This window comes from Cucurbita pepo, chromosome LG15, assembly GCF_002806865.2.
Source record: "Cucurbita pepo subsp. pepo cultivar mu-cu-16 chromosome LG15, ASM280686v2, whole genome shotgun sequence".
Lineage (NCBI taxonomy): Eukaryota > Viridiplantae > Streptophyta > Magnoliopsida > Cucurbitales > Cucurbitaceae > Cucurbita > Cucurbita pepo.
Genome location: NC_036652.1, coordinates 4505095 through 4516941, shown reverse-complemented (window position 1 = coordinate 4516941; position 11847 = coordinate 4505095). Strand labels below are relative to the sequence as shown.

Genomic DNA, 11847 nt, shown 5'->3' with positions numbered 1-11847 from the left:
GGGGGGGGGGGGGGGGGGGGGGGGGGGGGGGGGGGGGGAGAGTGGTTTTGTCCCTGAAAATCAGATAGGGGAAAAAGTTTCTCCTGTTCATTTACTTAAACCCATTTCAAACAGGTGTTCCCCACGTGATTTGGAACAAGTTCTCATGTGTTTGAACCAGCGTTCCCCGCCTGATTTGCAACACGTCCTTGTGGAGATTTTGGACAACCCATACAACAGACTTTAAGGAAATAATGCATTGTCCCAACAATGATAGAGGTTAATGGAGAAAAAAGATTGCACCATAAAAGCTCAGATACCGCATGCTACAGAAAATAAGTATACCTTGCTACTGTAATGCATTCCATCAGCTTTTGCTGATTTAGCTGTTGAAGAAGCTCCACTATCTGAGATTTGAGGTTGACAAGTTCGAATATTCTTAACACTGCCAAAGAAGAAAGCAGCATGATAATTCAATATAACTTTAGCAAGCTGCTGAAGAACATGCAAACAAAATCATTTAACACTTGTACCTCCCAACAGCAGAAAATATCTTCATGAGGTTTTGGTGGCAATGATCCTCAGGTAAGTTCTCCGCAATTACTATGCGAGACTGACAGTGGGCAAGTAAAACAAGCAACATGCAAGGATTAAATGCATTGGTTTGTAAGTCAATAACATATTGTGGACACTGGGATGGAACCATCCCACATGTTGTAACATGGAACAGAACCAATGCACAAGGTTTTAAATTTTTATTAAAAAAATAAAATATATACGTATAACTACTTTTACAAAATTGATTAAAACATTATTTTAAAAATAAAAACAAATAAATAAACAAACCCTACTTGCAGCTCCTCCATATCTGACTCAGAAAGTGGTTGCTTACGTTTGACTTTCTTTCCATCTTCACTAACCATCTACAGCATATTGAAACAAAAAACAGGAGGTGGACAACCAGAAAGAGAATTGAGAATAACTCAAGGACAACAATGGTAAAGAAAGATGCTTAAAATATCACAAATAAAATACTCACAAGCTTAGAAGAGTTCCGTAAAATATTGGCTAGCTGAGAGTGACTATTGATGAGAGCCTTAATCTTCTTGAATGATGCAACAACCGATATGGGCACTGAATTAAAATGGACCTTACTCAGGTGAAATGTTTTGGAGGGAGAGATAGAAAAAGAAGTTCGGTTGTCTAATTCTAAGAGGTCATTCTAAATTTTCATTATGTTGTAAATTTAATCAAAAGAATCCACCTGTGGTGGGATGGTAAAAGCAGGAGTTCCACACATTAACGGAATTCAAATAAAGATGCCAAGAGAGGATCTTACCATATCCATCGGGATCTTTATTGATGAACCTCATCAAATGATCAGTTGTTGTCAAATTTAAATCACTGAAATAATATTCCACCTAAAAACCATGATTTTACAAAGAATTCAATGAAGCAAATAAGGTTAAATAAAAAGTAGGCATAGAGAGTAATCTCCAATGCATATTGGGAATTGGAAAACATAGCAGAAGACCTAACCTACTAAACCAACCATTCAACTTTTTAATTAATAACGACTGTAAATGTCCTGCAAACTTATATGCCTTTCTACTAATTTCAAAGCATACTCGTAGAAAAGTAATATCCTAAACTGATGGTCACAAACATTGAAATTTCTGATTCCAAAGTCATCAAAGAGAAATGCCAAAACTAACACAATATTTAAACTGATCTTTGCTGAGAAGGAATAGTGAGAACCAAACGCTTTAAGGAATAATCCAACTAACTAAAATTGACAATCATCAGTAACCTCCAAAATAAATTTACTTCAATAACAACAGAAGTAAAAGCCAGGGACTGAATGTCAAAAACCTCAAAATGTTGGATTTTATTGACACAGCAAGGACTATAATTGGGAAATTTTCAGCTTCAAGATCCTTAAGACGACAATTACTAGCTGCTTTGGTATTTATTGATGACAAGAAGATTTAATTTTTAATCAATTTCCAAATGTAAGCAGTAGTTTGCCAGTAACGAAGGGCAGTAGTTTAATTATCTTCAACGATACCAACATCCACACAGTTATACAAACGATTGGAGCAGCACCTCCAGACTAAGAAGATAAATATGTGATGCAACTCCTTGTTTTAAGAATTACATCATAACCTTGAGACAGAAAGGACAGTTCACCACTAAAGCAACTTTAAAATAAGGATATCCAAGTACTTTTATCCATTGTTCCACAGCCCTCTTCCATTTCCATTTTTTTGACTTAGTGTCAGGTCATAGGAACAGAAGAGACGTCATTAGGTACCTACTTCAATCATCGCTTCTGAGTGCTATATAATAAATGTAGAATATTCACTTCCGAGTGAATATCCATCTGACAGCTTTAAAGTGTCCTTTCATGGCATCACCTTTCATGTGACTTGCCCCCAAACAATTAGTTTTATGGATATTCTTCAATGGAAAGTCGTCCTCCAGCTATCAACATAGTTTTCTTCAGCAGATAAATGATCCAAAGTGTGTGTTACGGTGGTTATTATGTTAGCTATCATCCCAAAAAACCAATTGAGCCTTCCAAAACATTAGCATATTTAAGTAATTATACAATCTTGGATTCTAGATGCCATCGTCATTTAGGGGGTAAATAGGGATGTGTTTTGCGTGAGGGTTTAGATTCAGGTGACATGTTTACTACGTTAGTTTGCCAAGCTTGGAGTTTATTGGATAAACTCATGGGCTTCAATGATGTCCCAAACCTATTCCCCAAGTCCTGTCCCTCACACAGTTTTCCTAAACCTAGGTTTTCACCAGCACCTTAAACATAATTTCTTCTTTTTTTTTTTCTTCTCAAAATGCCCCCACATGCCTAGAGTGTGCTCAACATGTCTCTACCAATTCGTTTTGTGAATCCCAAATTGTCTGAAATTTGGACAAGTTAACAAAAAAAAATGAAAAACCTGCTCCAAATCACATGTAGACATGGGTTTGAAGTGTATCAATGCATACACGTCCAACAGCAACACTTTGGACATGAGAGAGTCTCCACAGCTCCTATCCTACTAAAATTGATCGAACGGGAAATGTCCATACTCGGTGCACACGAGGACCAATGAACCTTTTGTGTCTGTTCAATGTCGTATGCAATAAATAGTTGGTTTCCAATTTTTTTGACCATCATATTTAGCTATGTCTAGTTTACCATTTATCAACAGTCTCAAGCAAACAGAAATTTTGCAGATATCGACAATATTCGTACAACAGGAAAGGGGAATCCAGAACAAAATTCCCAGCGAGTTCTCTAAGACCTTTCAAGTAACCATGACTTCCAGCTAACTCAATGTGTGTGCCTAAAGAAACAACAGAATTCGCTGGATCAAAACACAATAGCTCCATAAGTTACGGTGCTTCATAAATTAACCCACGCAGCAAATCCATACAAATTCGACAGATGAATATGAAACTCAGCTTCATACCAAAGTAATTATTGAAGAAGCAAGCAGATAACAAACTGTCGACATAGAGAGAAGAGAATAAACATAAAGGATCTAGTCAAAAGAAGAAAGCAACCTGATTCAAAAGCTTTAAAGAAACGTCCTCAGTGAGTTTACTTCTAGATGGAGCAGCATAATCAGTCTCAACCTGAGGCTTCTGAGCTTGCTGCACGACCGTGTCCGGGTCATGAAATCCGCCATTGTCGGCATAATACTGAGGATTATGAGGGTGATAAAGCACAGGAACATGATGGGAATGATGGTGGTGACGATGATGACGATGATAGTGATGATTCTGAAGAGAAACCACATGAGTTGGGACAGGGACAGGGCTCTGAATGGGAACATGGAAGGGAGATCCCGGGGGAGGGGGAGGATAAACATGCATCATAGCCGGCGGAGGAGGCGGAGGAGAAGGGATCAGAATCCGAGGCGATTGCTTGGGCGGAGGAGGAGCAGGGCCAGCGGCGGAGTGCGGCGGCGGTTGTAGATCGGAACGAGAGGAGGGGCGAGTGGGAACGAACTCAGGAGCCTGCGCGTTGAGACGACTGAGAGAAGAGTTGCGAGATAGAGATGGATCGGATTGGGAAGGGGAAAGGGAAGAGGAGGAAGAATGTTGAGCCATCTGGTGGAAGGAAAGGGATGGCTATGGAGTTCGAGATCGAGTCCGAGAAGGACAGAGAGTGTCCTCTGCCTCTGACAACGAAGAACAAGAAGAAGAAGAAGAAAATAAATTTTAATATATATATATATATATATATAATTAAATTATCTAAAATTAAAATAAAAATTAAAAATTAAAATAAAAAACCCAGTGAGGGCGAAGAAGGCCACTGAAGTCTGAGGGAGAAGATTTCTCGATTCAAGAGAATCACCTCACCACTATTTATACTACTTTTTCTTCCTATCCTTGGCCATTCTTTTTTTTCCCATTAACATAAATAAATATTCTCAAATTAATGCAATTAATTCTTTCTTTTTTCTTTTTTTTTTTATAATTTTAGTCCATCGACTCAATATTGACGAACCTACGAGAGTAAGAAAACGACTGTAACGACCCAGATCCACCAAAGGGTGTTTTGTTCTCCTCCCCGACCAACATGGGACATCACAATCCACCCCCCTTCGGAACCCAACGTCCTCGCTGGCATTCGTTCCTTTCTCCAATCAATGTGGGACCCCCTCCAAATCCACCCCCTTCGGGGCCAGCGTCCTTACTGGCATACCGCCTCGTGCCTACCCCCTTTCGGGGAACAGCGAGAAGGCTGGCACATCATCCGGTGTCTAGCTCTAATACCATTTGTAATGCCCTAGGGCCACCGGTATCAGATATTGTCCTCTTTGAGCTTTCCCTTTCGGGCTTCCCCTCAAAGCTTTAAAACGCGTATGCTACGGGAAGGATTCCACACCCTTATAAACAATATTTTGTTCTCCTCCCCAATCAATATAGGACATCACAACGACCCTCTAATCTCTAAATCAATTGTAGAATACCTAAGCGATGCACGTTGGCATTTTAGTCTTTTTTATTTTATAAATTTTGTATGATAATTAATATTATTTATTTATTTGGTAGTAGATATTGATAGGAACAATGAACTTAGGTAGCTCAGAACATTCTGACATTCTCCATAAGCCCCCGAGTTGCACAAGGGGTCGCAACTAAAGTTGCAAAAATAAGAGCTTTAGAAATTACAAGATCCGCCCTTCCTAATTCTAGTTTTGGCCTATAGACTGAACCCAAAACCCAATTTGACCCTTGGACTAGGATTCGAGTAGTAGATAGCTTTATTTTTGTTTTTTCAAAATGTCCGGAAATAAATAAGTTTTATGTATTTTTAAGTAATTATTATGATAAAATGTATACAAATTAATTATTTTTTAATTGGAAAGGAAAGTTTGAATGGACAATGAGTCAACAAAGAAAGGAAAATTGATGTACAAAACTTTTACTTTATTTGTGTTATGTTGAAAAGGTATAATGTTGTTTTATCCAACACTAACAAGATCTAAAAAACTAATTTTACTTTATTAGAAATTATATATTTTAGGAAAAGTTGCAAAAGAAACCACTATTGAAGGGTTGTTCCAAGAGAGCCATTGTCGTTGTCTCGCCCCCGAAATAAGGGTCATCGTTGTAGCTTAGTCGCTGGAGGACCACCGTTGTTTCAGTTGAAGAGGAAAATAGATTTATGTTTCGGGTGAAGAAAAAAGACTCATCAAGTGTTGGGTTGAGTCGGATGTAACCCACAAACATAACTCACGTTCAGTTCAACCCACTAGATGTGTAACGACCTTAAATTTTTCTATTTAACCTAAGACGGCTACTCTACATTTAACCTAACATTTAATGCAGAATTAATTTAATGAACTTTTATCATAAATTCAAAATTAATCTCAATCTATATTTTATTAAATGCAAATATAACTCAACCTATACTAAAATATATTATAATCAAATCAAATGTAAATACAATTCAACCTATACTAACCTATACTATTAAATTTGAAATGTGAACCTATACTGTGCATTCATGGTCTTGGGGTTGCGATGTCTCCGTCAGCCTTACAGTAATATCTTAGCTTTATTTGAAAAATGTAGTAGCACGAAGCTTGAGTATTTTAAAAATACTCGGTAAGTGACCCCCTATTAGGGTTATGATGCAAGGACATGCAAATGTAATGACGGGATCTATCATAACAGTCTATTTTTCTACGGTACTATCCTAACGGACAGCTTGGATGTGTACTTTATACTCTACACATGGTCCACACGTGTGAGTGTGGACCCACCAATCGGTTCGCACACCAATGGGCCCCTTTCCTTGTCGGGCGAGCATGCTCTGGTAACTCTCTATGTCGGACACCTGTTAGAAGTAGTAGTCCTCACGGTAGCATTATATAAAACATAATGGTCATTCTCCTGCTTAGTGGTGTATGCGTCCATACCATCATGAAGGAATAGGGGTATCCTCCAATGCATGAGCACACGTTAAAGCATGAGCACATATTAATGCATGAGGTCCCAATACTTTTTCATTTTCAACATTATTAAATATGACTCCCACTATCATTGTATTTATATCATACCGTTTCTCATATCAGTTATTATATCATTCATGCTTATGTCAGGGTTATATTTCATGCTATTTATCATTCTTCATGTCATTCGTTTCATGCTATACATGCAATTCACAAGACATAACATAAGGTTTTCGTCTCTCAACATATCAGTTCATAACGTGCAAATCATACAGTAAGTACCATAACAGTCACATAATGCAATCCGAGAATAAAATATCACATAACCTTATAACACATATCAATTCATTTAAAGACAGCGTAACGTTCACATTGCATAACATTTACATATTAAATCATAACGGTCTAAACATACATTTTATGACACGTGTGGAACCACGAACGCGTGCCAGCAGACAATATACATACATAACCTACGATGTAGGGGCCGCTTACTTGGTCCGCCCTAGCCGATATACTCCCTAATTAATTTTGTTGAAGCAAAAACCCTTGAATTAAAGAAATTAACGGTACAAAATTCGAATCAACCCAGAGATAAGGCTATAAAAAGATTACACTTAAAATCAAAGATCTAGAAAGTAAGATTTGGAACCTTGTTCTAAATTGAGTCACTCCATAACCAAACTTGATCACGGTATGATATGTATATATATGATGAAACGTTATGTTAAAAGCATGGAATGTTATGTTATGTCTCCTAAATTGTATGTATACAACATGATATGAATGACATGAAATATAACCCTGTTAGAATTATGTATAATATGAGGATTGAAAAATGAGAAATGATATGATATAAATGAAAAACGATAGCAGAGTTATATTTAATAATGTTGAAAACGGAAAAATATTGGGATCTCATGCATTATGTGTGCTCATGCATTGGGGGATACTCTTATTCCATCACGAGGGTACGAACGCGTACACCACTAGGCATGTGAATTATCATTATGTTTTACATAATGCTATCGTTGATGGTTACTAATTCTAATGGGTGTCCAGCATAAGGAGCTATCAGAGCAAGCTCGCCCGACAAGAAAAAGGGTCCACTGAGGTGCAAACTGACTTGTGAGTCCATACTCACACGTATGGGATGTGTGCAGAGTATATAGTACACATTCAAGCTGCCTGTTAGGATAGTGTCGTAGGAAAATAGACTGATATGATAGGTCTTGTCATTGCATTCGCATGTTCTTGCATTTCACCCCCAATAGTAGGATCACTTACTGAGTATTTCTTTAAATACTCAAGTCATGTGCTACATCTATTTCAGATTAAGGCAAGGCGTTCCTATACGGCTGACGACATCATCACAACTCGAGACCATGTCACATGTATAGAGTAGTCATATTTATTTTCTTAAACTTAGGCTAGAATAAGATGTTTTTAATTTAAACGTTTATTTNCCGAGAATAAAATATCACATAACCTTATAACACATATCAATTCATTTAAAGACAGCGTAACGTTCACATTGCATAACATTTACATATTAAATCATAACGGTCTAAACATACATTTTATGACACGTGTGGAACCACGAACGCGTGCCAGCAGACAATATACATACATAACCTACGATGTAGGGGCCGCTTACTTGGTCCGCCCTAGCCGATATACTCCCTAATTAATTTTGTTGAAGCAAAAACCCTTGAATTAAAGAAATTAACGGTACAAAATTCGAATCAACCCAGAGATAAGGCTATAAAAAGATTACACTTAAAATCAAAGATCTAGAAAGTAAGATTTGGAACCTTGTTCTAAATTGAGTCACTCCATAACCAAACTTGATCACGGTATGATATGTATATATATGATGAAACGTTATGTTAAAAGCATGGAATGTTATGTTATGTCTCCTAAATTGTATGTATACAACATGATATGAATGACATGAAATATAACCCTGTTAGAATTATGTATAATATGAGGATTGAAAAATGAGAAATGATATGATATAAATGAAAAACGATAGCAGAGTTATATTTAATAATGTTGAAAACGGAAAAATATTGGGATCTCATGCATTATGTGTGCTCATGCATTGGGGGATACTCTTATTCCATCACGAGGGTACGAACGCGTACACCACTAGGCATGTGAATTATCATTATGTTTTACATAATGCTATCGTTGATGGTTACTAATTCTAATGGGTGTCCAGCATAAGGAGCTATCAGAGCAAGCTCGCCCGACAAGAAAAAGGGTCCACTGAGGTGCAAACTGACTTGTGAGTCCATACTCACACGTATGGGATGTGTGCAGAGTATATAGTACACATTCAAGCTGCCTGTTAGGATAGTGTCGTAGGAAAATAGACTGATATGATAGGTCTTGTCATTGCATTCGCATGTTCTTGCATTTCACCCCCAATAGTAGGATCACTTACTGAGTATTTCTTTAAATACTCAAGTCATGTGCTACATCTATTTCAGATTAAGGCAAGGCGTTCCTATACGGCTGACGACATCATCACAACTCGAGACCATGTCACATGTATAGAGTAGTCATATTTATTTTCTTAAACTTAGGCTAGAATAAGATGTTTTTAATTTAAACGTTTATTTATTTTATTTAGTTTTTTGTTGTGTTGTTTTTTTAAAGGTGTTTTCAAAACATGTTAGTCCATGAGTGTATTTTAAGATGAAAACGACGTTTTATGAGAGTTTAAATGAAGTATTTCTGCATTCAATGTTCATGATATGTATACAGAAGTGAAATCGTCAGCTATCTCGAACACACACCGACTACCTGCAAAAGAGAGAAAAAATGGAGAGAAAGGGGAGAGAGGAGAAACCCGATGAAACTCCGGCGAGGGAAAAAAACCAANTAATATGAGGATTGAAAAATGAGAAATGATATGATATAAATGAAAAACGATAGCAGAGTTATATTTAATAATGTTGAAAACGGAAAAATATTGGGATCTCATGCATTATGTGTGCTCATGCATTGGGGGATACTCTTATTCCATCACGAGGGTACGAACGCGTACACCACTAGGCATGTGAATTATCATTATGTTTTACATAATGCTATCGTTGATGGTTACTAATTCTAATGGGTGTCCAGCATAAGGAGCTATCAGAGCAAGCTCGCCCGACAAGAAAAAGGGTCCACTGAGGTGCAAACTGACTTGTGAGTCCATACTCACACGTATGGGATGTGTGCAGAGTATATAGTACACATTCAAGCTGCCTGTTAGGATAGTGTCGTAGGAAAATAGACTGATATGATAGGTCTTGTCATTGCATTCGCATGTTCTTGCATTTCACCCCCAATAGTAGGATCACTTACTGAGTATTTCTTTAAATACTCAAGTCATGTGCTACATCTATTTCAGATTAAGGCAAGGCGTTCCTATACGGCTGACGACATCATCACAACTCGAGACCATGTCACATGTATAGAGTAGTCATATTTATTTTCTTAAACTTAGGCTAGAATAAGATGTTTTTAATTTAAACGTTTATTTATTTTATTTAGTTTTTTGTTGTGTTGTTTTTTTAAAGGTGTTTTCAAAACATGTTAGTCCATGAGTGTATTTTAAGATGAAAACGACGTTTTATGAGAGTTTAAATGAAGTATTTCTGCATTCAATGTTCATGATATGTATACAGAAGTGAAATCGTCAGCTATCTCGAACACACACCGACTACCTGCAAAAGAGAGAAAAAATGGAGAGAAAGGGGAGAGAGGAGAAACCCGATGAAACTCCGGCGAGGGAAAAAAACCAAACGCAACCTTCAATTTACGCCACAAAAAATATCTCAGAGACCTATACACACACTGGGGACAAATGTCAATGCTCCATACTCGACCTACACCCTCAAAAAAGAAGGATCTACGTTCGGCCTTTGTGTACCTTCTCGGATCTGAAGATTTGGACCTCTACGAACCAAACCAATGCCATAAAAGGGAAAGAGGGAGGAGTATTTCAAAGAATACTTAGTAAGTGACCCCACTATAGGGGTCATGCAAACACATGCAATAATGTTCAAGGGACCTATCATTAAAACATACTAGGGGTGGCTTCCAATCCAGACTAAATTGAATGTGTAGTACTTCCCTACACACGACCCACACCTGCAAGCTTGAATGTCCAGGCGGTTCGAACCTTCTTGGACCCATCATAGTTGAGCTAGATATTCGTAGTGACATTTGAAGGTCAGCAGACCCTTGTGTGCCATGTTTGGTATGATCACCATCATCATCGTAGCGTACACGTCTGTACTCATCATCATAAAAGGGAAAGTATCTCGATGCTTATGTACATACAGAAATGCATGAGATCTCTATAGTTTATCGTCTTTAAAACATCTTTATGACACAACCCTAGTTTCATCCTTACATTACTATGAGTAATATATGTCCATTAGCTTTCCATCTTAATCTCATAAAATAATATTTTGTAGGGTTGTGTCCTAGACCGAGTTATCGACATAATGCAATATGACATTCACAACATGCATCTCAACTTAATATGGAAAATACATCAAATTAAGAAAAATAACATCATGCGTTGTCATAATCATACATTATCATCATAATGCTATGAAAATATGTCATAATAATCATAACACATCATTAAACATCATCATATAACTCATACATGTCATTATACATCATAGATCATATGTCATACGTCATAATCATGAAGCATAAAGGACATGTACCGGTTCCACTAGGCTCGTCATATAAGCTCGCCAGAAAACGCTTCGATTTTCTCTCTCTAGCTCGTGTTTCTCTAATTTTTTTCTCTCTTTGACATTCTCCTTGCAAGTGTCTATGGCTGAAGGGCAGGTGGGAGCGGTGTGGGGAGTGTGGTCTCAGTTGAGGACACGAGAATTTCGACGATCACTAAAATTCTTGCGTTTTCCAAGGACTACATTGAGATTTTTTTTTTTTATTTTTTATTTTTATTTTTATATAACTTGTGGTTATTAGAAGCGTCATCTTTGCCATTTATAAGCTTCAACCTCGTAGATTACATCTTATCCATTCAATCAAGTCTGGATCGAAGAGTGACTCAATTTAGAACAAGCTTCCAAATATTGCTGGTGGATCTATAATTAATTATTATAATATATTATCTAAATATTATATTTTAATATTATACATTAACCAACCAACTTTGAATGGAAGTTCTAAAATAATTTAAATTGGTTAGGGTAGAATTTTAATTATATAACTTTATAGTTCAAGGATGTAGATCTTTTCTTATTAATATTAGAAACATGTTTTCTAATGATTTTAAAATTTCAAAATGCAGATATTTTATTTTTAAATTCACTATTATTTCAAATTTTAAAAATATTTTCTCGTTCCA

At 36.9% G+C, this 11847-nt stretch overlaps 1 protein-coding gene across 1 annotated transcript in view; it reads right to left on the bottom strand.

The window, feature by feature from the left end:
• Positions 1-4223, bottom strand: part of LOC111811386 (la-related protein 6B-like) — a 17009-nt gene extending 12786 nt beyond the window's left edge. The window contains exons 1-6 of the mRNA XM_023698201.1: positions 3553-4223; positions 1319-1400; positions 1019-1113; positions 831-902; positions 513-592; positions 325-424 (exon numbers count right to left, since the gene is read on the bottom strand). Of these exons, the coding sequence (XP_023553969.1) occupies positions 325-424; positions 513-592; positions 831-902; positions 1019-1113; positions 1319-1400; positions 3553-4101 (978 nt within the window). The 5' untranslated portion in view covers positions 4102-4223. The remainder of the gene's footprint in view (positions 1-324; positions 425-512; positions 593-830; positions 903-1018; positions 1114-1318; positions 1401-3552) is intronic.
• Between the last annotated feature and the right edge of the window lie 7624 nt (positions 4224-11847).